The 27,113-nt window shown below is 47.7% G+C and overlaps 1 protein-coding gene and 2 non-coding genes across 3 annotated transcripts; 2 read left to right on the top strand and 1 right to left on the bottom strand.

Moving 5' to 3' along the window:
- Positions 1–1,483: 1,483 nt before the first annotated feature.
- Positions 1,484–1,555, top strand: TRNAP-UGG (transfer RNA proline (anticodon UGG)). The gene has a single exon. It is a non-coding gene; the product is annotated as a tRNA-Pro (tRNA).
- A 3,565-nt stretch (positions 1,556–5,120) lies between these two features.
- Positions 5,121–5,202, top strand: TRNAL-AAG (transfer RNA leucine (anticodon AAG)). Its single transcript has one exon. It is a non-coding gene; the product is annotated as a tRNA-Leu (tRNA).
- A 2,314-nt stretch (positions 5,203–7,516) lies between these two features.
- Positions 7,517–22,804, bottom strand: LOC142024826 (L-amino-acid oxidase-like). Its single transcript, XM_075017088.1, has 7 exons — positions 22,723–22,804; positions 17,109–17,332; positions 14,820–14,926; positions 13,426–13,627; positions 13,047–13,100; positions 11,274–11,404; positions 7,517–9,262 (listed from the first exon to the last, which is right to left on the bottom strand). Exons 1-7 carry the CDS (start codon positions 22,733–22,735, stop codon positions 8,446–8,448), a joined length of 1,548 nt encoding a protein of 515 aa, XP_074873189.1. The 5' UTR covers positions 22,736–22,804; the 3' UTR covers positions 7,517–8,445.
- Between the last annotated feature and the right edge of the window lie 4,309 nt (positions 22,805–27,113).

The raw sequence follows: 27,113 nt of genomic DNA, 5'->3' as shown, positions 1-27,113 counted from the left end.
CACATGATGGCATATGTGATGTTAGTTGAGGAACATGAGAACGTGCCCGTGATTCTGTGAATAACCTGGTTAGGTCCAGTGATGGCATCTCCAGAATAGATATGTAGACAAATTTGGCAACGGGCCTTGTTACAAGGAAAAGTTCCAGGACTGGTGTTTCTGTGGTATAGACTGTGGTTGTGGCTGAGAATTTTTTTTCTGATTTGTCAACTTTGATTACTATTTTTGGTTCTCTGGGCCTTAAATATTGAGTCTGTTCTGGTGTGGCTATGGCCTGAAGAAGTGGGTCTGTCCCACGAAAGCTCATCGGCTAATAAATTATTTTGTTCGTCTTCAAAGTGCTACTGGACTGCTTTTTTGTTCTGCCAGTTTTGTAAGACAATTTTTTCTTTTGGAAGGTAGATGATTGTCTCAGCCCTTCTGCATCTTTGGTAGATTTGATGAGTTCAACTTAGTATTGTCTTAGAAACTGAACTTCCTACTACCTTACCCATCTGTGTAAAGATACAGTTTATCTGGAGATGTATCAGTTGGTTGGTAGTATGTTGGAAGACAAAGGTAGGAAGACAATATCTCATACACTGAATGGTGACAAGTATCAAAGCAGGTACCGAGTTAGTCTGTATCTTCAAAAACGGCAAGAAGTCCTGTGGCACCTTGTAGACTAACAGGTATTTGGAAGCATCAGCTTTCATGGGCTTCATCTGACCAAGCAGGTATGTGCCCACGAAAGCTGATGCTCCAAAATATCTGTTAGTCTATAAGGGGCCACAAGACTTCTGGTTGTTTTATACACTGAAGTACAGAATATAAAGTCGAGAATCCTACGGCTGGAAGGTATCTTAGGAGGTCATCTATTCCACCCTCCTGCCTAAAGCAGGAAGGAAGGATATAAATGCTGAAGAACCACTCCAGTTTCTCTCCTGGAAAACATGTGGAAACACGCTCCCTGCTGCCTTGAACGTATATCGTGTGCATCAAGTGAAATAAAACAAACGAGAAGCGGAAATTAAAAGTGTGTGTTGTGGGCTGAGGTGAATTTCAAGGCCCATCTCAGTGGAGAACTTCACAGAAGAGTTTCAAAGGGGAAGAATATTTTTCCAGCCATTGGGAACTCTGGAGTGATACAGGAGAAGCTAGAGAAGAACTAGCAGGTCCTAGGAGGAGAAAAATCTGCTCCCTGAAAGGAGCCAATGGCAAAAGGAGAGTTTTCTATTATCCTGAAGATGGGAAAGAGAAAACTAGAGTCCCAAGTCAGAGTGGAAACAAGGTTGGGAGAGGTAATGCCATTTATCAGACCAATTTATAGGGGGTGGAAGAGACAAACTTTTGAAGAGTGGTTGGACAGAAATTGGTCCCATAAAAGAAACTTCACTTTCCTTATCCTTCTCATAGAACTAATACAATAATATTGTCTTGCAGAGTCCAAGAAAACTTTTGTCAGAAGAAGCAAGAAACTTTGCCTGAAGAGTTTAAAGCAGCTGGCTCGTTGGTCTAGGGGTATGATTCTCGCTTTGGGTGCGAGAGGTCCCGGGTTCAAATCCCGGACGAGCCCAATCTTTTCTCTCAGTCTGGAGGAGCTTGCTTAGAACAGTTCTGCTCAACTCATCAGTTGAGCTTTGCTTAATTCCTGTTCCCCAGTACCCAGCAGTGTGTATGCTGTGTGCCTCCTTTGGGGGTTTAAAAAAATGAGGCTTCCCACCTGGCACACATCCAAGTGAGTGGGGTACAGAGCAGCTTTTTCCTCTCCTGGTTGACTTGCCTGGCGCAGTTGGCAGACCCTGGCCTGGTGCCACCCCTGGCTGTTCATTTTTAGTGCCCTCTGCCAGAAAGCAGATTGAGAAACAAATTGGGGAGAGGTGATCAGTGGTTTTATCCATCCTCTGGGGTGCCTGGCATTGGCCGCTGCTGGGGGCACGTGGCTAGACGAGGTTTGGGTGTCCACTATAAAAAGGATGTGGATGTGATGGAGCAGCTTCAGCGGAGGGCAACAAACATGATTAAGGGGCTGGCGCACAAGACCCATGAGGAGAGGCTGAGGGATTTGGGCTTGTTTAGTTTGCAGGAGAGAAGACTGAGGGGTGATTTCATAGCAGCCTTCAACTTCCTGAAGGGGAGCTCGAAAGAGGCTGCAGAGAAACTGTTCTCAGTGGTGTCAGATGGCAGAACAAGGAGCAATGGTCTGAAGTTACAGAGGGGGAGGTGTAGGTTGGATATTAGGAAAAACTCTTTCCCCAGGCGGGTGGTGAAGCACTGGAATGTGTTGCCTAGAGAGGTGGTGAAATCTCCATCCCTGGAGGTTTTTGAGTCCCGGTTTGACAAGGTCCTGGCTGGGGTGACTTAGTTGAGGTTGATCCTGCTTTAGGCAGGGGGCTGGACTTGATGACCTCCTGAGCTCCCTTCCAGCCCTAGGGTTCTGTGATTCCGTGACCCTTGGGCCGACCTAGGCTTATGTTCATGGAACGAGATGGATCAACTCTGCTAGCTGGCCGTGGGAAGCCAGAGCCCAGGTGGCAGGTCAGGTGGAGGGATAGAGTCAGCCTAGAGGCACCACCAGGGGTGACTGGTAAAGGGCAGAGCATAAGCCATGTGCCCCGCCTCCCCAGTCCTGGGGAAGGGGTGGGACAACCCGCCGGCTGCTCCAAGCTCAGCCTTTTCCCACCCCTCCCCACCTATGTGGGGAGGGATAGGTCCATGGTTGGTGCATTGACCTTGCTGTGAATTCAGCCCTTTACAGGGCCTTTCAAGGGTCTGGGGATGGTGATAAGCCCTCCATGAGGGCAGGAGACTGGACTCAGGACCTCTGGAGGTCCCTCCGGGTTCTAGGATGAGCATATAAGCCAAACCTGATGGCTATGTCTACACTACAGTGATCTGGCAGAAGAGATCTTCTGGCAAAACTTGTGGGGGCAGACCCTGTCTGCGCAAAAAAGAGGATGGAAAGGGCTGTTGGCAGAGAGCAGCCAGACCGCTTCGCAAGAGAGCAGCCAACCAGGAGCTCAGCACACAGGGCTGCCCAGGGACTCGGAAGGCCTGTCTGCCGAGTTCTGTCGACGGAATAGAATCAACGAGGAGTCCTGGAGCACCTTGTAGACTAACAGATATTTTCGAGCATAAGTGGGTCATTGCCAACGAAAGCTGATGCTCCAAAATATCTGTTAGTCGATAAGGTGCCACAGGACTTCTTGCTCTTGTGGCCTTCGTTATTATCACAGCTTCCTCTGGCTCATTCATGTCCTTCCACTGCCACCTTGTGGCCTTTCTGCATCCCTGTTTTCATAGAATCATAGAACGCTAGGACTGGAAGGGACCTTGAGAGGTCATCAAGTCCAGCCCCCTGCCCTCATGGCAGGACCAAGTACTGTCTAAACCATCCCTGATAGACATCTGTCTAACCTGTTCTTAAATATCTCCAGAGATGGAGATTCCACAACCTCCCTTGGCAATTTATTCCACTGTTTGACTGCCCTGACAGTTAGGAACTTTTTCCTAATGTCCAACCTAAACCTCCCTTGCTGCAGTTTAAGCCCATTGCTCCTTGTTCTGTCCTCAGGGGCCAAGAAGAACAAGTTTTCTCCCTCCTCCTTATGACTCCCTTTTAGATACCTGAAAACAGCTGTCATGTCCCCCCTCAATCATCTTTTTTCCAAACTCAACAAGCCCAGTTCTTTCAGCCTTTCTTTATAGGTCACATTCTCTAGACCTTTGATCATTCTTGTCGCTCTTTTCTGGACCCTTTCGAATTTCTCCACCTCTTTCTTCAAATGCAGCACCCAGAACTGGACACAATACCCCAACTGAGTTGAAATCCAGGGAGAACATTGCATGAGGAGGCCTGGGTGGGTGGATTTTGGTGGGTTTTATTTTTTTTAACCATCCACAGCCATTGTGCACGAAAATCTGCTTGCCGAGACTCTTGGTCTCTCACTCTTTATGCTCCACAGGAAACCCTCGGTTGAACGGAATAAAGGGGCTGTCCATTAATGATGGAAGTCCGTTATATCACAATGGGTGAACTGTATGATAATGCACTGACCTTCCCTGCCCATCGCTCACACCTGCGCTCTGCCCTGCTTTCGTCCCCCCCTCCTGCCCCTTTCCTCCCCTGGCACCTCCAGCTCCCTCTCCCAGTTACCAGGAGAGGAGCTGAATGCTGGCCTGGCTCCTTCCAGCTCCTGCGAGCTGCAGCTGCTCCAGCCCCGACTCCGAGCTGCCTGTGTGAAGGCAGAGCGTGGCCACCCCACCCTGCCAGCGGGCAGCAGCCTCCGACACCATGGCTGCCACGCAATGTCATTGCAGGCAGCAGTGACCTGCTGCTGATACGCTCCATGCACTTGGGCTGGGGGAGGAGATCGCCGCCGCAGCCCCGCTCCCTGGCTCCTCTGACTACTTGGCCCCAGCTGATGGGGTGACCTCTCCAGCCCCTGGTGGCCTGAGCCATTCAAGCCTTTCCTCCAGTTCTGGCAGCAGCTCTGGTGAGTCTCTGGCGTTTATTTGGCAGGGCCGGAGGGTTGGCAGAAGGTGTCTGTTATTTCCAAAGTCCTTTATATCAGAGCCCATTAAATCGAGGGTTTGCTGTATACAGCGATCTGTATCTTAGCAGGGATAAAATCCTAAGGCTGGAAGAGAGCTCAGGAGCCCATCAAGTCCAACCCTCTGCTCAAAGCAGGACCGATCCCAACTAAATCATCCCAGCCCGCTGGGTTCCCTCTGGTATTTCCCATCCCTGGTCGGAATAAATTTTGTTCCGTGCACCAAGGGATGTGGGGATGTGCACCGCCAACAGAGGCACACGCTGCCGGCTGCAGGTGGCTGTGGGGCGCCCACCTCATGTCGCTGCTCATCTTACGGGGAACGCTGCCAAGGTGGGTTGTAAAAACCTCTAGGGAAGGAGAGTTTAGCACCTTGCTGGGTAATGCATTCCAGGGCTCCACCACCCTCCGGGGCTATGGCGAGGCTGCAGATTTCTGTTGGGAACCTGGAGGTCTCCCAACAGAAGTCTGCCTCTCCAGGAGACCTCTGCTGACATCCTGGTCAACCTCCCAAGAGGGAGATGGGAGGTGGTGGCATGGCAGAGGGTTTTTTACCCACATGTAGATACTTCAGAGCTGTCAAGAACAGGTAGCGTGGCCGAGCGGTCTAAGGCGCTGGATTAAGGCTCCAGTCTCTGCGGAGGCGTGGGTTCGAATCCCACCGCTGCCAACTTCTTTATGGTGGGAGAAGGCATGGTTCAGGTAAATTCATGGAGGTTAGGGCCATCAATAGTCTGACTCTGCATGGTTGGGAATGTTTGTCAGAAGCTGGTGATGGAGGGCAGGAGAGAGATGGCTCAATGACTACCCATTCTGTGAACAACAAGAAGTCCTGTGGCACCTTTGGAACTAATGGATATTTTGGAGCATCAGCTTTCATGGGCAAAGACCCACTTGGTCAGATGCATGAGTGGGGGGTGGGATCTGAGAGGTATTTAAAGAGTGGGGTCCCAATAAAAGGAGGGCCAGAGCTCACAAGGTCTATTCAGCAACGAAGGGTCCTGTGGCACCCTATAGGCTAACAGAAAGGTTTTGAGCATGAGCTTTTGTGAGCTCATGTTCAAAACTTTTCTGTCAGTCTATAAGGTGCCACAGGACCCTTCGTTGCTGTTACAGATCCAGACTAACACGGCTACTCCTCCGATACTTTACACCATGCGAGGGCTATTCAGTGAAGCTGCGTCTACACGTGCACGCTACTTCGAAGTAGCGGCACCAACTTCGAAATAGCGCCCGTCGCGGCTACACGCGTCGGGCGCTATTTCGAAGTTAACTTCGACGTTAGGCGGCGAGACGTCGAAGTCGCTAACCTCATGAGGAGATAGGAATAGCGCCCTACTTCGACGTTCAACGTCGAAGTAGGGACCGTGTAGACGATCCGCGTCCCGCAACGTCGAAATTGCTGGGTCCTCCATGGCGGCCATCAGCTGGGGGGTTGAGAGATGCTCTCTCTCCAGCCCCTGCGGGGCTCTATGGTCACCGTGGGCAGCAGCCCTTAGCCCAGGGCTTCTGGCTGCTTCTGCGGCAGCTGGGGATCTATGCTGCAGGCACAGGGTCTGCAACCAGTTGTCAGCTCTGTGTATCTTGTGTTGTTTAGTGCAACTGTGTCTGGGAGGGGCCCTTTAAGGGAGAGGCTGGCTGTTGAGTCCGCCCTGTGACCCTGTCTGCAGCTGTGCCTGGCATCCCTATTTCGATGTGTGCTATTTTGACGTGTAGACGTTCCCTCGCTGCGCCTATTTCGATGTTGGGCTGAGCAACGTCGAAGTTGAACATCGACGTTGCTGGCCCTGGAGGACGTGTAGACGTTATTCATCGAAATAGACTATTTCGATGTCGCAACATCGAAATAAGCTATTTTGATGTTGGCTGCACGTGTAGACGTAGAGAGTGGAAAAGGCCCTTTATCAGTAGCATGTATGAAAAGAGTTAAAAAACAGGTCAGATAAGCTAGTGGAGATATGGCCCATTGTTAGTCTAATGTGGAGATGTTAACACCTAGGTCAGAGATGCTCCTTTTGTAAACTGCGAGCCACTCCCAGTCTCTGTTTAATCCTTGCTTAATGAGTGAAATTTGCAAACAAATTGCAGCTCAGAGATTTCTCTCTCCATTTGATATTTGAAATGTCTTTGTTTTAGGACTGCCAACCTTAAATCTGCCACTGTGTCCAGGGAGATTGAAGTGTTCCCCCACAGGCTTCTGTACGTGACCGTTCCTGATGTCTCCTCTATTCTTTTACAGAGCGACTGTCCAGTTTGGCCAGTGTAAATTGCCGTGGGGCATTGCTGGCACATGATGGTATATATTATACCAGTAGATGTGCAGGTAAAGGAGCCCCTGATGGTGTGGTTGATGTTAGGTCCTGTGATGATGTCACTGGTGTAGATATGTGAGCAGAGTTGGCAGCGAGGACTGTTGCAGGGGCTGGTTCCAGGCCTAGAGACTGGTTTGTGATTTGTAGTGGCTGGTGAGGATTTGTTTAAGGTTGACCGGCTGTCTGTGGGCAAAGACAGGCCGGCCTCCCAAGGGCTGTGAGAGTGAAAGATCATTGTGGCCATTCTTATGTTCACAAATAGTCATCACAGGCAGGCATGGTCTTTTTTGTTCTTTGGGACGTCCCCTGGTGTGTTTCTCGTGCCACTGGCACCCACCTCTCTGCTCTGTGGGGCTCCCCGCCATCCCGTCCTGCTGGCCCAAATCCGCTGGTCTTCCCCCAGTCAAGGCACAGAGTTGGGGTTATCTCCCCCCTGAAGAACAATATAGACCCTGATGAAGCACAGCTCTGAACAGGTGTAGTTCTAGGGCACAGCACCTGGGAAATCAACCCGCAGGAGGGATCAAAACCCCAAATAAATTTGTCTCTCTCTGTGCAGAAGATTTGCACAGGAAGGGCTCATTAGCTAAGCCCCCTTTATCACTGAAAGGAAAATATGCACACTGGTAGCGCCCCCCAGATGATAAGAACTTACGTTAGGCTTGATTAGAAATGAAAGAGTTTTATTAAGCAAAACAATCAGATTTAAGTGGCTATAAGAAAAGCAGGCAGATCAAAGTGAATTACAGAATTAGAATAAAAGAAAACACAAAGCTGGTTCTATTTCATTAAGATTCTAGTTGCAAGAGTGTTATTACCCTAAACTGCTGTTCTTATAGCAAGTGAACACTTCAGTCAGAAATGATCTTATCCTGCCCTGGGTCTCCAGTACGATTCAAAGGTCTTAGCACATGTCAGGCAACTTCCAAGACAGGCTGACTACAAAGATGTAGGTGCCCTCATGGCCCTCTTTATACCTTTCCCCTCTGGAAGGAATTCCGTTGTTCTCATTATGTTAAAGTATATTCCAAGATGGAGATTGTCACCTGAACAAGTTATCTGTCCATGTCCTTCTTAGGTGGTCAGCCTTTGCCTATTTGCTAATTATAACGTATAGAGCAAAGCTCTTCAGGTGTGGATTGGCACCCATTAAAACCTTTGGTCAGGTAATTATAACTATTTCCCTGACAACCCATTCTTTCACAATAGGGTAGACATACCTCCTGCAGAGGTCTTCACAGAAAGAAACACTTGGGACACCCATATGTGGACAATACTCATAACTTCAAATACAAAAATGATACATGCGCGAAAATAGGATTTACAGACCCAGCTGATCATACCACTGAAAATGATACGTGACAAGAGGCATTTTGTTCAAAGCATCACTGAGTTATTCATATTTATATTCATAACCCATTTTGCATAAAGCCTGGTGGGAGGGGCATCCATCATACTGTGTTTTTGCAGCGATTCATGCAGTGGGACATCGAGGCACTAGCGCCAACATAATGAGGACAAAAATCACGACGCTCCATGATTCGCAGAACAACTTTTAATTCCCTGGTTGGTCTCCGCTTCACTAAACTCCCATAACTTCTTTAAAGTTTATTTTTTTTCTTCAGCAATTTCTGTCGCCACTTGGGTGATGCGTCGACACCATGGTAAATGCTCTTTGCAGCTCTCACAGCAGCTTTCATAGCCGTGTCGATCCAGGCGTGAGGCTGGGCGGTGTATTCACCTGCAAAAAAGACCCTCCCTTCATTCTGATGCAAAGCTTTGGCGTAGTCAACAAACTGATATGGGGTTAACGAAACATAGGCTCCCATTGCATATTTGTCCAGGCCCCATTTTTTGATCACATGTTTATTGCAGACCTTCTGGAGGTAATTCTTGGGAAGCTGGTGGATTTTGGCCAGGTCTTCCATCACCACATCAATGCACTGTTCCTCAGTGAGAGAAGTCAAGAATTCAGCATCATCATCCCAGGTGTAGGAAGCCAGGACCACCCCTATGCCACTGGAGAAATTGTGGCTGGGGTAGTAGATAAATCGGGATGGGCCATCAGTGATTGACCGCCCACCACGGATTCCATCCTTCTCCCAAAACCTATCTCTGCAGACTAAAAAAATCTTCACGTCCTTGGAGTAGTGGAGGGAGCGCAGGGCACGGGTCTTGAGGGTGGAAAGAGGTGGAAAATACTTAATAAGCCGGGCGGCTTTGGCCGTGGTTGTGACCAGGGCGTAGTCAGCCATCAGTAAGGGGAGGGCTGACTTCTGTGACCGTTGGTAAAACACTCTCACTTGGTCTTTGTCTTGTACTATCCCCACTGCTGGGGCCTCAAGTAGAATGTCCCCCTGGAGGGTCTTGTAGAAAGCTTCTGGAAGCTGATCAAAACCCCCGGAGATCTCATCGACACTGAAAGGAAGGCAGCAGTGGAGCAGGGGAAAGGGACAGTAGAAAAATTACAGCCTCTGCCAACAGTGCTCTGAGGAACTACCATGAAAAATAACAAGCGGCTCAGTAAGGACCTGCTTTGCTCCAAACATAAATTACCCCCACACCTCTCATGGTGACTCTTGCAATTACTGCTTCTTTTTCTAATAGTCGTAAATTGTTAACTGCCAGGTATGTGGCAGTTACAGGCAGGGTCATCCCTAGGGGGTCTGGGGCCTGGAGCAATGCCCCTGCCTCAGGCCCAAGGCCCAGGCTGGGGCATTCCTCTTCCCGTTGCTACGGTGAATGGAGCCCATCAGGCTGGGAAATGGGCGGCAGAGTGGAGAAGTGCTGCGTCCCTCCAGCTCTGTCGCCACGGTGAGTGGCGGGAGGGGCAACCCGCAACTGCCACTCCATTCCGGGCCCCGCCAGTTAACCCCCCAACCACTCTAGGTCCTACAGGTCCTGTCCTTGGGACAGCTGAGGCAGCCACCGCAAAGATCCCTATATTGTCGCACTGGGGTGGCCTCAAGGAACTTTCTTATGGGCAGGATGGCTCTGGTTAAAGTTAAGATCAACATAGAGTTTCACTCTTCTAAACGATCTGGTTTCCTAAGATCGTGTTGGAATTAGGCGCCCCTCATAAGGTACTGGGCAGGGTTAGTAACTCCCCTTTGGGGTAATTTGAGCCAAGGGTTGCTTTGATACACCCATGTGGTGCTCTGATATCACCACAGAGGTTCTCTTGGGCTGAAGTTAATTACTGAGTTTCATAGGCCTTCTCCCCACAGAACCCACGGATAGACCCTTTCAGTAACGTAGACCTCATCCCTTCTGAAAGGGTCCCCTGCCCTGTAGGACTAGACTAATCTAGTAATGAACAATCGCCTTCTCTGACCTTTCAGCCCCGGCATCCCAGTGCCCATTTTCAAAGAAGACAACCGGCCACACTGATGCATGAGAAAATATGCTTATTAAGTTGCAGATGGTGCCAAGCTGGGAGGGGTTGCAACAGCTTTGGAGGATAGGGGCATAATTCAAAAGGATCTGGATAAATTGGAGAAATGGTCTGAGGTAAACAGGATGAAGTTTAATAAGGACAAATGCAAAGTGCTCCGCTTGGGAAGGAACAATCAGTTTCACACATACAGAATGGGGAGAGACTGTCTAGGGACGACTACAGCAGAAAGGGACCTAGGGGTTATAGTGGACCACAAGCTAAATATGAGTCAACAGTGTGATGCTGTTGCAAAAAAAGCAAACATGATTCTGGGATGCATTAACAGCTGTGTTGTGCACAAGACACGAGAAGTCATTCTTCTGCTCTACCCTGCACTGGTTAGGCCCCAGCTGGAGTATTGTGTCCAGTTCTGGGCACCGCAGTTCAAGAAAGAGGTGGAAAAATTAGAGAGGGTTCAGAAAAGAGCGACAAGAATGATTAAAGGTCTAGAGAATGTGACCTATGAAGAAAAGCTGAAAGAACTGGGCTTGTTCAGTTTGGAAAAGAGAAGATTGAGGGGGAACATGATAGCGGATTTCAGGTATCTAAAAGGATGTCATAAGGAGGAGGGAGAAAACTTGTTCTTCTTGGCCTCTGGGGTTAGAACAAGAGGCAATGGACTTAAACTGCAGCAAGGGAGGTTTAGGTTGGACATTAGGAAAAAGTTCCTAACTGTCAGGGCAGTCAAACAGTGGAATAAATTGCCAAGGGAGGTTGTGGAATCTCCATCTCTGGAGATATTTAAGACCAGGTTAGATAGATGTCTATCAGGGATCGTTTAGACAGTACTTGGTCCTGCCATTGGGGCAGGGGACTGGACTCAATGGCCTCTTGAGGTCCCTTCCAGTCCTAGTGTTCTATGACTCTATGAGCTACAGTGAGATTCATGAGCTGACTAATGTACCGGAAGATGAATGGACACAGAGCTCCTGCCAAAGACGTACATTCTTCTCCACAGAAAGTGAGTGACGAAAGACTCTTTCTTTCTCTTACCTTTCTTGGAATGCCACGTGGTCCATGACGGAGTAAAGAAAAGATACGTGAAAACTGCCATCCAAATTCAACACGTCACCAATCATGTCAATGGCGGCTCTGCTTAAATTGCCTTCTTTAATCAAATATTCCTGCGGGGAGGAAGAGAGGAAGAACAGAAAGGGGGTGCAGGTAATACCCACACAGAGCAATGACAGCCGAAGAGCTATTTGCTTGTGGATGAACGTGGAAATTATTCAGGACACGCAGGGGGTAGCCAGATGTCCCAGCCATTGACACAGAGATCCCTGGGCAAGGGGACCTCTGGTCTTTACAAACATCTCTCCATCTCAGACCTGACAAACTAACTCTCCTACAAATTCTCAGGGGGGTAGCTCTGTCATTCTGCAACTTCAGAAACGACACGCAGGCCTGCAAGGGGCTGCTACCTGGTTCCCAGCTCCCTTCCAGCTTGCGGGACCCGGGAAACTGACCAGGGTTGAGAGTTCAGTCCCTGAGGGGGCATTTCAAGAGTCTGGGGCAGGTTAGATTAAAACTTCTCCAAGATCCTGACAGGTTCTCCTGTGAGTGCAGAAGAATGGACTCAATGATCTCTGGAGGTCCCTTCCAGCTCTATGAGATATGTACTGTAATACCTTGATTTAAACAAAACTTGAATTTCGTGTAAGTCGGTGGGGGGGGCAGCTTTTTTCCCCAGCAGAAGGCACGTGCTGCAGCCGGGGAAACAGCAGGAACACCCCAGCTCCTTTGGAAAGGTGAGTTCTGGGGGTGGGGAGGGTTAAGCCTGGTGATGGGGTGGGGCCATCGGAGGGGCTGGGGGGTTAAGCCTGGGGTGGGTTAGGGCTGCTGGGGAGCCAAGGGGTGGGGCTGAGCCAGAGTCACACACAGGGGTGGTGAGTTAGATCTGCAGCCTGAGCCAGGCATGGGGGCAAGGGATGAGCCGGAGCTGTGGGCAGGTGGTGACTGGGCTGGGGAGGGGGTTGAACTGGGGCTGCACAGGGCCGGGAAGTTTGAGCTGGGGCTGGGGGAGCGAGATTTTGAGCTGCACTCAAACTCGCCCATTTCGAGGGTTTACTGTATATCTCCTCCATGTTTCCTGTCACCATGGAGTGAAAATAACGAGTGGGCACGTGCAGACTAGACATGACTAGAGGAAATGTCACTGAAGCAACCACGTGTGAAGATCTGTGGCTGCTCTTTGGAGGAATAGGGAGGGAGGGAGGGATGCCATGATGGTTACCCGGAAGAAGAAAGTCCTCTCTTCACTACACAAACACAGGAGCACAGAGACCCCTTGCTGGCTCCAGCCCAGTGTTTTGGAGAGGCAGAAATGACTTTTGTATGTCACTCTGCCCCTTCCCCAGAGCAGAACCTGAGGACCACTGGGAGAAGCATGCGAGACCCCACCACGACCCATGCGCCAAGCACGCTACCTCCACACCACCAAAGGAGGATTCAGATGTCCTGTCTCCTAGCACAGACTGTTAGTAACTGCACTAAGGTAGACTTGAGCCTGGGATCTCTGGAGAGTCCTGCAGGTGCTTCCACAGCCTTGAGCTAAAGGCCAGCTGGCTCTCAGCTTAGGCTGTAGAGGACACTTGTTCTTTCGCTGTGAAGGGGTCTAGGTACTGCTCTATGGGACAGTGAACTACACATAGGTGTGTGGGTTATGTGTGCACATGAACAACCTATCCCCCAAGGTGTTCCACTAGCTGGTGTGAGGAAAGCTTGGGGAAATCAGGCACAAGGCACAGCAATGCCGACTTCCATTACCTTGATGGAGAAGGAGTCATACTTCGCTTTCAGAGCTCTGCAGTCTGTGGTCACCTGGGGAGCCACCAAGAAAACAGTCATTTGTGTCCCAGTTCCAGCTGTCCCTCTGCAGACCGGTTATGTTCCCTGTAATCTGAATCTTTACGACACAGTTGGCTATGAGCTCAAATGAACACAAAACCTCGGCTCTTACGCACCTTCAGCTGTACCAGCTATCCTGGCCCTGGGTTCAAAGGTATTAAATCTTCAGTTAGCCAGTCGAGTGCGTGGATGGCAGGTGAGAGGAATTTGGGTTTAAAACCAACATCCGAGTAAGAACCTGGGTTAGCTTTTTAGTGACATCAGAACAATGCACGAGTCCTTTCCACAGTGTACGTACCTTTTCCAGTGTCTGATTATAAAGTTCAGTGGCAGATTTGCCCTTCTCCGTGGGTAGCACAGGGTAATTTAAGATATTAGGATTTTGGTCAACCTCTCTAGATCTTGCCCTGACGTTGTTCACCAAATACCAGCCGTTGTCATCGGTATTGTAGAATGGGTTCATCTGAAGGTTGAATTTGGTAATAAATTCACGCACAATCCTAAGGAAAAGAGGAAGAGTGAAAAGAGAACAATTCCAAAATCAGAAAGGATGTTTTATACTCATATATCATCCTAAGCATGAATGGCCCAGTCCTATTTCCAAGCATGAGACTCTTCATGTGTCACATGACCCCAAATCCATATTTTACCAAATCGGCCTTTTTGCAGTCAAAGAAAAATGTGGATAACCTCTCTAAATGACATTTTAATTAGAGGTTGGACCTCTCTATTCCAGCACCCTCGGGATCTGACTGGTGCTGGATGAGAGAATTTACTGTACGACGGGAGGTCAATATTGTCTATCAGCATTACCAACGCTGCCATGGTTACTGGGCTCTGAGAAGACATTTAGTGGTAAATTACGGCTAAAAACAGCACAAAGCACTGACAGCCAGGACTGGTGGCTGGAAACAAACTTTGTGGGATCACGGGAAACTTGGCCAGACCAAGAATAAGTGGTCATCCGACTAACTATAATCATGCTGGATTATGGCGTGGGCCGGACGAGATAATTCCAGATTTGAAAGTTTCAACCTGTATATTCGAAATTAAAAAAAAAACAGTTAAAAGGGTTATGAAACATAAAAAAACACTAAATAAATGAACATAAGAATGGCTACACTGGGTCAGACCAAATGTCCATTTAGCCGAGGATCCCTTCTTCCAACAGTTGCCAATGTCAAGTGCCCCGGGGGAATGAACACAACAGGAAACCATCATATGATCCATTCCCTGTTGCCCGTTCCCAGTTTCTGGAATACAGTGGCTAGGACCTCCATCCCTGCCCAGCTCTTGATGGATATGTCCTCCATGACGTTATCGAGCTCTTTTTTGAACCCTGTTGAAGTCCTGGTCTTCAGACCAATTTCCTTTTGGAAACATGCCGCTTGGCATTTTGTTTTCCAGCGTAGATTGCCAGAACTCAATCCACTCTCTGATTCTGCCTGCCCTGTCCCATCCCACCTGTGCTGGAAGAGCTACAACTCCATAGAGGTTTCATTCCCTGGTGCAGTCAGACTCTTTCATGCAAACCGATTGACCCACCCAAGGACGGAAGGGAAGATTTTAACCTGCTCCAATATGAGTCTTCAAAGGTTTCCCCCCATTAACAGTTATCATAAAAGTCTTTAAAATCGGGGTTCTGCTGTTCTGAACAAGGTTGGCGGGTAAGGCAGGTGAATGGTGTATTACCTGTGGTCTCTTGGCACACGCATGGCTCCCAGCTCTGCATACCAGTCTTGTTCTCTGTGGGTCAAGATGCGTCCTCCCACACGGTCACTGGCTTCCAGAATCTTGACCTAGGAGTAAAACACCGGCAAAGTGACCGTGCTTCAGGTTGTGGCTAGGAGAGTCCCAGTTTTAAGTACTGCCCTGGTCTTCCTGACTTTCTCTTTCCCATTTACTCCTGCCGGAGGCGGGGTACCATGTGAAGGAGGCAAGCAGAAATGGCAACCCTGTACAAGGGGAAGGTTGGGCCGGGCTAGGGGTGGGAAGCAGCTGTCCAGCATGCAGGGACCCACCAGGGCTCTAGTGATCACCCACAGCATCGGGAAGGGGTCTCATGAAAGCAGCTGTGGGTAGATCCCATTATTTCTTGTGAAATTATGGTCACCCCAAATGTAGGTCATGAGATTCCATTCCTTACTCATAACAATGTTACAGGCTGGGGACCGACTGGCTCAGCAACAGTAAAATGGAAAGGGACCTAGGGGTTATGGTGGGTGACAGGCTGGATATGAGTAAACAGTGTGCCCTTGTAGCCAAGAAGGCTAACGGCATAGTAGGGTGCATTAGGAGAAGCATTTCAAGCAGATCTAGAGAAGTGGTTGTTCCCGTCTCTGGAATATTGTGTCCAGTTTTGGGCCCCCCAGTATAAAAAGGATGTGGATGTGCTGGAGCAGGTTCAGCAGAGGGCAACATACATGATTAAGGGGCTGGAGCACAAGACCCATGAGGAGAGACTGAGGGATTTGGGCTTGTTTAGTTTGCAGAAGAGAAGACTGAGGGGTGATTTAATAGCAGCCTTCAACTTCCAGAAGGGGAGCTCTAAAGAGGAGGGTGAGAAACTGTTCTCAGTGGTGTCAGATGGCAGAACAAGGAGCAATGGTCTGAAGTTGAACAGGGGGAGGTGTAGGTTGGATATTAGGAAAAACTCTTTCCCCAGGAGGGTGGTGAAGCACTGGAATGTGTTACCTAGAGAGGTGGTGGATTCTCCATCCCTTGAGGTTTTTAAGTCCCGGCTGGACAAGGTCCTGGCTGGGATGACTTAAAGGGGGTTGATCCTGCTTGAAGCAGGGGGCTGGACTAGATGACCTCCTGAGGTCCCTTCCAGCCTTATGAGTCTTTGATTCTATGACCTAAAGACTGGACATTTCTCGCCTGCTTGGTAAAGATTGATTTACACCCCCCGCCTCAGTCCTGTCTTCCGTACATGCCCGTCAAAGCAAGACCATGAATATTTGATCAGATGTAACCACCCCGGTGAAGACGGAAAAGCAGGCATGCAGAGGCTCAACTGGAATTTGGATGTCAGAGTGAAGCGGTCTAGGTACCACTACATGGGACAGTTAACTACACATAGGTGTGTGGATTACCAGAGGACTTAAGCATAGGCTTAAAGTTAAGCAGGTTCTCAAGCACTCTGCCAGAATCCAGCTGTATTCCTGCATTGGATACTCAAGGAAGGAGTTCCAGGAGGGATGTTTTCCCATATGTAATCTTCCCCACTCATTATTAATACTGGATTGTCAGCAAGGGAGGCTTTAAATCAACTATCCCAAATAATCACTTGAAGTTTCATTACCAAATGGGAATAAGGGGCTTTCGAAAGGCCCCCAGCTACACGAGCAGCGTGTGTTTCGAGACTAGCAGTTTCAAAGCGCAAGCAGCTGCTGTTATGCTAATGAGGCTCTGCATATTCATGGCAGCACCTCATTAGTATATCCCAAAGTGCCACGTTACTGTAGCCACAGCCATAGGCTAATAGATTTAAGGGTTTCCCAGGGCCCATGGCAGGGCCAAGATATTAGCTGCCTTTGATGGAATAACAAACAAAAAAGGCAAAAAAAAAAAAAAAAAGGCAAGGCTGAAATTTAGCATTATGGGATAGCTAATATCAGTTTTCACCAATAGAGAATTTGTCAGAAATAAGCAAATTATTGGGGTAATTGAATCTTTTGGAACATTGCCTTAATTAATCACCACTTCCACAGTAGGTAGTGATTTTTTTCTAAAGAGTGGCAGTATTATTATTCACACAGCTTTGCTATTATTATGCTAATAACCCTAACTATAAAACAATGAATGTTTTGTCTGGAAATCAAAAGAATAGATTTTCTTTCTTCCTTTCGTCACCCTCCCAAGTTCACTTTGTTTCATTCTCCAGCATCATTCCCTCTATAGAAAAGGAAGGACAAAACTCTTTCAGAGGATCACTGACTCCCCGGGCTGTCTCTGGCTTCTCCCTGTCATTATAGTTACCTTGCAACCAGCATCTTTTAGGAGTTTGGCAGCTGTGAGGCCACTGATTCCTGCTCCGACAATCACCACTTTCTTTGAACAATTCCTCTTTCCCAGGCCGTTTTTGGCAATCGCCACCAGTTCTTCGTAGTCCTGGTCAACAAAGCATTTTTCCCAGTTTTGTTGATTGTGACTGAGACTCTCCAAGCTCGGGACGGCCAGAAGGAGGAAGAGCTGAAGCAGAACTGGAGCAAGAGATGGAAAGAAAACAGACAACACCCATAGTGAACACAACTCCTTTTGGAGACCATGCAGCTCAGTGATATCTCTGTCACGCTGCTCTTCAGCTCTTCTCCCACCTCAGATGCAGGGCCGCGATATTAACATACTGGGGAATGCTGTTACAATCAAATACAATCAGTGTAGAGAGCCTTGGAAGGGAAGTCAGGTCTCAGATCCTCTCACAGCTCATGCACCCTTATAATGAACTTAAGTATGACCACTGGGTCAGATCAATGGTCCTTCAAGCTCCGTACTCTGTCTTCTGACAGTGGCTGGTTCCACATATGGGCCACAACCCAATCTACTTTTGAGGGTCCAGCCTCCCACAGAGATCTGTGCATACCCCTGGGGTGTGATGATATTGAGGGGTTGGGACTTGCCTTCATCTCAGGGAAGGTGCAGGAGAAATTTATCTCCCATGGATGATGTGACTAACCGAGGTCTTTAACATCACGAGTTGAATTGGGGAACCTAACTAGATTCTCTGCTTTATGTCTACAAAAAGGCCCCCCTAAGTGTCTACACTGCTTTTTTGTTGACATTTTCTGTCAAAAAAAATTCATTTTGTGTGTAGCTGGTCTGCGAGATTTGTTGACAAAACTCTCTGGGGTCCATGGAGCCCATGTGTTGGACTGAGGAAACTAACCAGAGGCTCTGCTTTACGTCATTTTTAAAAACACCCACAGTTCTACATTTGCTTTTCACAATTCAAGATAAGTTTTTCTTTCCCAAAATGGAAAGCCAGGATTTCCCCACTCCCCAAAAATGACCATAAAGGAGCTCTGTGTCCCATGGTGTGCCGCTCCATGGAAGGATCATGCAAAGAAATATGTGATGTGTGAGGTAACCAATACCCTCACCACTTGCAGCTTTAAAATTCAAATCAACCCTTGGAACTCAATCTGGAAGCTCCTAGGGGGTCTAGCACAGCTCCTTCCATGTGAGCACCACTAGTGCCTGTTTGGGACTGTCTAAATGGAAGGTAACAAAGGATCCCACATTTCACAGCAAAGGTGACTCACTCCCCAGCAAAAGCTGATGAAAGGTTATATTAATCTGGACTATAGCGCACCCTTTGACTTAACCAAACCCTTACATTGACTTTCTAGTGGTGCCCAGTCTCACCAGGCGATGAAAAATCCACATGGAAGGATGTTCCCTGCTACTTTTCTCAACCTTTTGAGCTTCCTTTGACTCTCTTTCCTGCTTGGTGATTCTACTTAATGCTTCAGGTCAAATTAGGCAGAGTACACATCCCTGTGTTGAGACAGAGTTGTGAGGCCATCTCGGTGTGGTGCATGTGTAAATAACACCATAGAGTGGTATCTTATATCGTAACCCAAAATGCTGCTACACAGCTGCTATTGAAATAATACGAATAGGCAAGTTATGAGTTATCAAATGATACCTTATGGAAGGAAATAGTGAGGGAGGCGTCAGACACCAGTGGGTGCTTAGCCCATGGCTGTTGTTGACGGTGATGAAATGATACCTTACAGAAGATGCTTGGTACAAAGATTATTACAATTGTGTGTAGGGTATGGACAGAGGGGTCCATCCACTCACAAACAACTATCTCTAGATGGCAAATATTGTGGAGGCTCGTCACAACCCTTAACACTCATGTAATATATTTTTAGTGGGACCAGCTAGCAAGAGGCAAAACTGGGAATGACTGAGTTAAAGGCATCGTTGCTGTTGACGATAACTATTCTTTATTCTGCAGTGATCCATATCTTCAGATGTGAGATGCTGCTATCGGAAGCGTGGCCTGGACAATCGGCACCACGCCTGTATTTTGCAAGTACTCTGAAGCCAAATGTGAAGCATGTGCTCTTGTGTGGACGCAAGACCTAGTGTACTAAAAAGTCTTCCCATCGCAAGCTACAGACATTGATGGACAGATGCCCGAGGAATATCCTTTGCATCAAATATTTTGCCCCAGATCCCTAAATGGCCCCCTCAAGGATTGGGCTCATAACCGTCGGTTTAGTAAGCCAATGCTCAAATCCCTGAGCTTGCTCTCCAGGAAGAGAGATTAAAAAGATGGGGACTTCTCAGCTTAGAAAAGAGGAGACTAAAGCAGAAGATGACCGAGGTCTATAAACTTATGACTGGTGTGGAGAAAGTGAATAAGGAAAAGTTATTTACTTGTTGGGGTTAACAAGAAGCAGGGTTCACCGAGACTGTGTCTATCCTCGCAAGTTCTTTTCAAAAAGCTGGGCCTTTTTTGGAAGAATCTGGGGAGCTTCTACACACATAATGTGCTCTTTCGATCTGAAATCGGAAGAACACGACACTTTTTCCGGTAGCCGTCTTCCTCTCCCAGATGAGAAAGAGCACCTTTTTCCAAAGATTCTTTCGGGGAACAAAAAACATGTCCACGCCCCAGGGGCCCTTCGTTCAAAAGAGCAGTCTGCATGGCACTGGATTTTTTTGATCTCTGGCCTGTTCTTTCAAAAGAGCCAGGGCTGAGCGGCCTTTCTCTATTGAAAGAGCAAATCGATCTTTCAATCTAAAATTGCGTGTGTGGAAGCACCCTTTGGAAAGAAGTCTGCTCCGAAGAGATCTTCTGCAAGAACTTCTTTGGAAGGATCGCTGTAGTGTAGACGTAGTGTACGGGTGTGGCTACACAACAAAGTTATTCTGGAATAGCGAATTCTGTAGTTGTTATCCCAAAATAAAATATTCCAGAATAATGCATCTACACAACAGGGAAGCCCTGAATAAGCAAAACTTATTCCAAACTAGTGCGTCTACATACAATAGAGCCTATTCAGAGAAGACAAATCTGAAATACTATGTCCGCACAACAGAATTATTTCAGAATAAACTATTCCAGAATATTTTATTTTGAAATAGCCCTTTTTCCCTGTCTACACAGCCCCTATTCTGAAATAGTCTGAATAGGTGCTATTCTTCATAGAATGAGGTTTACAAATTTGACGTAAGCTAGCCGCTATTTTGAAATTATTTCAAAATGGCACTTGTGTTCTGTAGACATTCACAAAGTTATTTTCGAATAGCAGCGATTATTTCCCAAATAACGTTGCTGTCTCGACATGCCTCAAATGACATGCGTAGGTAGCAGGTTGAAAACAAACAAAAGGAAGCTTTTCTTCACACAGCATGGAGTCAACCTGCAGAATTCCTCACCAGAGGATGTTGTAAAGACCAGGACTTTAACCAGATTAAAAAAGATCTAGATAAATTCATGGAGGATAGGTCCATCAGTGGGAATTAGCCAGAGTGGACGAGGTGGTGCTCCTTGCCTCTGTTTGCCTGAATCTGGGAGTGGGTGATGATGGGTCGATCACTTGATAATTGGCTGTTCTGTTCATCCCTCTGGGACACATGGCAATGGCCACTGTCAGAAGATAGAATCCAGGGCTAGATCGACCTGTGGTCTAATCCAATGTGGCTGTTCTTTGTAGAGATCTGATTCAAAGCATATTATTTGAAAATGAACTCAATTTTTCCACAGGCCCTGGTAACCATGCACTTCTGTCTGCCATCTCCTGTGCTCTGTTCCACCCCACTATCTATACCAGGTCCAGTTCTCTTCTCCTTCCCAGGGCTTTGCAGGCAAGCCGGTGACCCTCAATGCCTCTCACAGCCCCTCAGGCTTGAGGCTCATCTTAGGGACAGCCTGTTGTCTTCTTAGTCCCTCAAACCTCTGTCAGCCACAGAGGGAGGGAACTCCCTCCTGGGTCTAACTTCCCCGGCTGTCCTCCATCAGGGAAGCCCAAGGATGTTCCAGTAAGAGGTGCATGAATTGAAAACGGTTGCTGGACATTCATATTTCTTGGTTTGTTTCAGCTGTCATAAACCAGCTCCCCTTACTAAAGACCTCCACCTTTCCTCAAAAATGTATTTAACAAGGAAAATTAAAAAAATTTTCCAGCAAGGTCAAGTTTCCTCATTTTTTTTTCAAACAACACCCGCGTTAAAATTAAGTTAGCTGTCAAGAAATATGCTTTGAACCAGCTGTCTTCAAAGCAAGGACAGAGCAGGTCCTATTCATGGAGTCTTTCCAACAGCAAAAGGACCTGACAGCAATCACAGAACCAAAGAATTGTGAGGCTGGAAGGGTCATGGAGAGGTTTTCTTGTCCAGCCCTGTGCTTTCACAGCAGGACTATGTATTGTTAGCCCATCCCAGAGAGGTGTTTGTGCAACCTGCTCTTAAAACTGTACACTGACGGAGATTGCATAAGCTCCCTAGGCAATTTGTTCCAGTTTAACCACCATGACGGTTAGCAAGTTAACCCTTGCTGCAATTTAAGCTCATTGCTACATGTCCTATCCTCAGAGTTTAACACCAGTTGTTCTCCTTTCTCCTTGTAAGAACCTGTCATGGTTTTCACAACTGTTATCACGGCCCATCCCAGTTCTCTCTTCTCTAGACTAAACAACCCGGATTTTTTCAATCTTCCTTCAGAGCTCCTGTTTCGTAGACCCTTCAGTGCAGGTTTATTCAGGTCTTACAACTGTAAAACACACCCTACCATTTAATTGTAACCATTGGAGGTGAAAACGGTCATTGGAGGAATAATAATAATAACCATAATAGTAATAATAATAAATTAATTTCATTGCTTCTCTTCCATCCACCTTCCTAGCAGACATAGGGCATCTAACGTACCACTTGAGTAAAACAGTCTGCAGTAACTCAAGGGACCAGTTCCTATGAACCCCAACAAGAAAATGAGCTGCATCAGTGCTAGAATTTTTGAGTACATGCAAGTAAAACCTCAAAGGCTTTTCTAAGTTTTAAAAATAAATACTTGTAGCAGTGACTTACAACCCTGTCGTCCTTTCACTGGGTGAAGATATGGTTTGCTCTCTTAACATTTTGGCTGAATCTGAACACCAAGAAAGAGGCAAAACATAAAAATCAATTGGTACAGAAAGACATCTATCTATCTATCTATCCTCATATACACAAATCTATCTATCTATCTATCTATCTATATATCCTCATGTACACAAATCTATCTATCCTCTTACACACAAATCTATCTATCTATCTACCTATCTATCCGCACGTACACAAATCTGTCTATCTATCCTCATGTACACAAATCTATCTATTTATCTATATCTATCTACCTATCTATCCGCACGTACACAAATCTATCTATCTATCCTCGTGTACACAAATCTATCTATCTATCTATCTATCTGTTCTGGCAGGAGGTCAGATAAAAATGAGGCAGAAAAAGGTGAGAAGAGAAGGATGATAAGAGAGAGAAAGAAGGAAAACATGAAAACCCAATCGCTGCAGTGAGAGGTGACCAAAGGAGCAGCGTCTCCCATCCCGCAGGAAAAGCCCAAAGAGATGTTTCACTCACAGAATTCGTCCATTTCCGACAGCAGCTGGAGTCAACCAGTTCACCCTCTTGTTTTGCATCCACCTTTTACAGAGACCGATGGGTAAATGTCCTGCCGGGAATAGTTGACTGTGTGTAGTGAAAGGGAGAGGTAGCTGACACCTGTCTGTAGGGAAACTCCTCCTGTATTGGACTTAGCACAACCTGCGGGTTACTCTGAGTTGAGTCACATCCTTCCAGGCACATGGGACCTGGGAACAAGCAATTTGTGGAGGTGGGAAACTTCATCTGACCTAACTTCCTCCACACCCCATTGAGTCTGACAGCCTCCGATTCTTTCCTGGCCAGGACAACCCATTCTCCTCCCTAGCCACATGACCTTACACTCTCTCTTCTATTGAAGCTGCTTCCCTGTGTGTGTGTGAAAATAATTGAACAAGCCATTGGCACAGAGGGACTGCAGCCTGGTTCTCCCATGTCAGCGCTTTATCCACTAGGCAAAGGAGCCATTCTGAGGCTTGTTCCCTAACTCTGACCCAGTGGTTCTGCCAGGAGTTAGCCTCCGTGGGCGCCTCGTTTCAGAGGCACAAGCTGAAATCTGTTTCCTGGGTTTCCAAGCATTTGAAATATTATTTTTCTTGTAGTTCTCTATTCCTGGAAGGTGTGCCACAAACGGTGAATTTTGAGTAATAACTGACATTTCCACATTTTGCATTGCATTCTCTTCCCCCACCCCCCGCAACTTTTTCCAATAAGAGGAAACGTAAATGGAGAAGAAAGCAAATCAAGAAATAACCTCAGAATTACATGGTCCCCTTTTTCTCTCCTAAGTGGCATATTGTCCTGGGGGTTGGTATAAGAATGTCTCCTCTAGATCTTAGTGTTCAGCTTCTCCTTTCTTCGTGGCTCTATTCTGACCGGTCCTGAAGGCTCCTACAGCAGTAGCTTGCATACTGGTGACTCTTTACCCTTCCAGCTTGTCAGACTTATTAGCGTAACCCTGAACCTGTGACAGTGCCATTAGGTGGTAACATGTAAGTATCAGAGAGGTAGCTGAGTTAATCTGTATCTTCAAAAACAAGTCGTCATGTTGCACCTTATAATAATATGGCTCCTATTTGTCTCGAGAGTGGGTGGTTAGCGGCGGGGGTGAGGATCTATGGGCAGTGTTTGAGCCTGCAGCTTGTCTCATGGCTTATCCTTCCACTATTCGATTTGCACAACCGATGGCAATATCCTGACCAGTTTATTTCTGAATTCTTGGGGCTGAGAGCTTTTCCTCCTAAGACAAAGTTCTTTCACGGGGCCTGCACATATACTGTCAAAGGATGTTATGCCCTGTTGTAGCAATCATGACCAGTTGTTTCGATCTGATGATGTAGATTTCCAGGATGTTGGAACGATGTTGGCCTTATAGACTAACAGCTATTTTGGAGCATGAGCTTTTGTGGGCAAAGGCCTACTTCATCAGATGCATGAGTGGGGGTTCCAGAGGAGGGTCTACATTTATAGGCTCATGAAAAGGAGGGAGTCCCCATCAAAAGGCGGGCCAGAGCTGACAAGGTCAGTTCAGCCACGGAGGATGTGACCCATTATCAGCAGTTACTTTGGAGTTGAGAACATCAAGAGAGGAGAAATCAGGTCAATTCAGTCAGGGAGGATGCAGCCCATTATGAGCAGCTAATGCGGAGGTGTGACCATCAAGAGAGGAGAAACTGTTTTTGCACCTGGCCAGCCCCTCCCAGTCTCTGTCCATTTAACAGGCACGTACCAGCCGTGAAATGACTGACAAAAGCAGTTGTGCCTTGGCCTGTCTGCAAGACCTGCGTTTAAAACCTGCTTCAAATGTTTCATTAGTTTGTGGCTGAAGACCAAAAAATCACATCTTTAAAAAATGTCTTGCATTGATATTCAGAGAGGGCGTACAATCTCCATCCCTGGATGTTTTCAAGTCCCAGCTTGACCAAGCCCCGGCTGGGATGATTTTGCTGGTGTTGGCCCTGCTTTGGGCAGGGGACAGGACTAGATGACCTCCTGAGGTCCCTTTCAACCCTAGGATTCTATGATTCTGTTCTAGATGCACAATCTGCTTATTCAGCTTTATCCCTAACTGCTTGGATCTTCAGAGATATGGGGTTTTTTTAAATTAATTCTTCAGAAGAGTGCCCTGATCTAAAATACACATTTTAATTTTAATAACTGTGATGCAAAAAATTGCTTCCAAAGTTTTCCTGTCCCTTCTATCCACCCATACTCTCCTTTCATCCTACTATCAAAGAGAGCCCATAAAAAGTTAACATACCTCTTCTTCCAGCTCAGAAAATGTGTTTAACTTTCTTTCCTTCCGAGTATTTGACAGACTAGTTTTAAGGGAATCCTCCATCCAAATCAGTCTCCTACTGAGATATAAAATCCTTTGTTTTGCCCCAAATCATCGGAAACATATTTTTAACAAACACCTGTGGAGAAATTTCATAAACATGTCTGCTGTTCTGGAGGTCACACAGAAAAACTTATTGTTCCTTTTGCCTAAAAGCAATGAACGTTGCCAGTTACACCCTCATCCACTCTGACAGATTAATTTAAAACAACGTCTTTGTTTCCATGTGTTAAGGATGTGGTAGTCTGGAATGATTACTTTGTGAGGGCTTAAGAGTACCTGAGTGCTGAGGACGGGTGTTTCGCTGTGCTGGTTTCCTGGAGGGGTGGGGTTTTTGGCTTCTCTCTTCTGCTGACTGATACTTCTCCTGACCCAGCAGAAGCCATTGTAAAGATAGCACCTCAATGGACACCTGAAAGGCGATGGAAACGTGGGAGGCCCAAGACAACATGGCAGTGTGCTGTTGAGGCAGACATGAAGAGAATGAACCGCAGCTGGGACACACTGCAGAAGAAGACCAAAGCAAGACAGAAGTAGAGGACCTTCATTGCTACCCTACACGCCAGCAGGTGTAATAAGCTTTAATTAACAACAAAGGTCCCCCACCACGAAGCATAGGATACATAGCTCACTGTGCTGTTTTCAGTGAAGGTCGGCAGCTCTGGGAGCACAGCCCAGACACTGGGTCTGTCTTGCCTCAGGCTAGACTCAACAAGACAGGGCACCGGGGGGCCAACCTGGAGGAAATTGTTCCAGTGAGGTCTCTGCACATCAGGTGGCAACACAAAAGGGGACTCGAACCTGTCACGGCGTGTCCCGTCTACTCCTTTAATGTCGAATTCCATCACTGGCACCAGTAATCCGAGGTCCTCCACGGCATAGTAAGGTGTCCAGCTACCCCAATTTACGGGGCCAGTCCTTTATTTCAACTGTCTCACAACTGTCCTGACTCTGTTTTGGAAAGTGGGCAAATAACGTGGGGCTCCTGTTCCCTGGTGTCTGGAGGCAGCAGCCTCTACAGCCAGGGAACCCCATTGCAGAGCAGCTGCCCAGTTCCCCAACTCCCCATGCCTTAGGGCAGCAGCCCCCATGACCAAGGAGCTCCTTGGCATGGCAGCTCCCCGGTTCCCAGGACCCCATGGCAGCAGCCCCAGCTGCTGGTAAGCTCCATCACGGGGAGGATGCTCTATTCCCTGGCTCCCACCCAGCCAGGAGATTGCAGAGCATCCAACCACACTGCCTCACCTCACCTCGCTGCAGCCCCCATCCCCAAGGAACACTGACATGGGACAGTCACTGGGGGTTCTCGTCCTGTATTTTCCAAGGGGCAAGGTGGTCACTCTGGGGCAGAGATTTCTAGCCTATGGGTCAGGACCCAAACATGCATCACCATTAGCTTTTGTAAGGGTCGCCAGCTGGGCGGCTGTGAGCCTCATGTGACTCTTTAAGGAGCCATTTGCAGCTCCCGCTGTGGTCTCCGCTCACTCCTCCGGCTCCCAGTCCCTGCCTTGCCAAGGTGAAAGGGGCCTCAATTTCATTGATTTAACGGCCAGCTGGAGGGATCTGGCTGTTCAACTGAGCTGCATTTCAGCGCGGCAGGGCAGGGAACAGCCTGTGCTGCAGGTTGGGGAAGAGAGTAGGAGGGCTGGGAGGAGCCATGAGGCAGAGGTGGCGTCAGTGACAACCTGGGGAAGGAGCAGCAGTGGTGCTCGTGTGAGGTAAGTGGGGGCGTTTTGCAGCTGGGAAGGGTTAAGCCTGGGCGTAAAGGGGCAGTTTGGGGCTGTGAGGCGTTTAAGCTGGGGTGGGGGGGGGGAATTAAAGTTTATATATTTTTTTCCCATTGAGAGCCCTCCCCTCCCCTGGTTTTGAATTGCCTTGGGGCACAAAGTCTTACAGCCTTTACCCAAATGGGTCGCCGTCTCCAAAAGGTGGGGAACTGTTGCTCTGGGGCCTGGGGAACGGCTTGTTTGAGGTGGTGGTGCAAAGGATTTCAGCAAAACCCTCCACACCCCACTGTGGGTTTGGGGTTTCT

The sequence above is a fragment of the Carettochelys insculpta genome, chromosome 22 (genome assembly GCF_033958435.1).
Source record: "Carettochelys insculpta isolate YL-2023 chromosome 22, ASM3395843v1, whole genome shotgun sequence".
NCBI classification, from domain to species: Eukaryota; Metazoa; Chordata; order Testudines; family Carettochelyidae; genus Carettochelys; species Carettochelys insculpta.
This window is presented reverse-complemented; position numbering and strand designations above follow the sequence as displayed.

What these genes read in the sequence shown, in the direction of transcription:
- LOC142024826 (XM_075017088.1), bottom strand. An exon ending in TAAAAGATGCTGGTTGCAAG is followed by an intron (nt 14,927 to 17,108) that starts GTAACTATAATG and finishes TTTTACTCCTAG; the next exon opens with GTCAAGATTCTGGAAGCCAG. An exon ending in CGTGTGCCAAGAGACCACAG is followed by an intron (nt 13,628 to 14,819) that starts GTAATACACCAT and finishes TCTTTTCCTTAG; the next exon opens with GATTGTGCGTGAATTTATTA.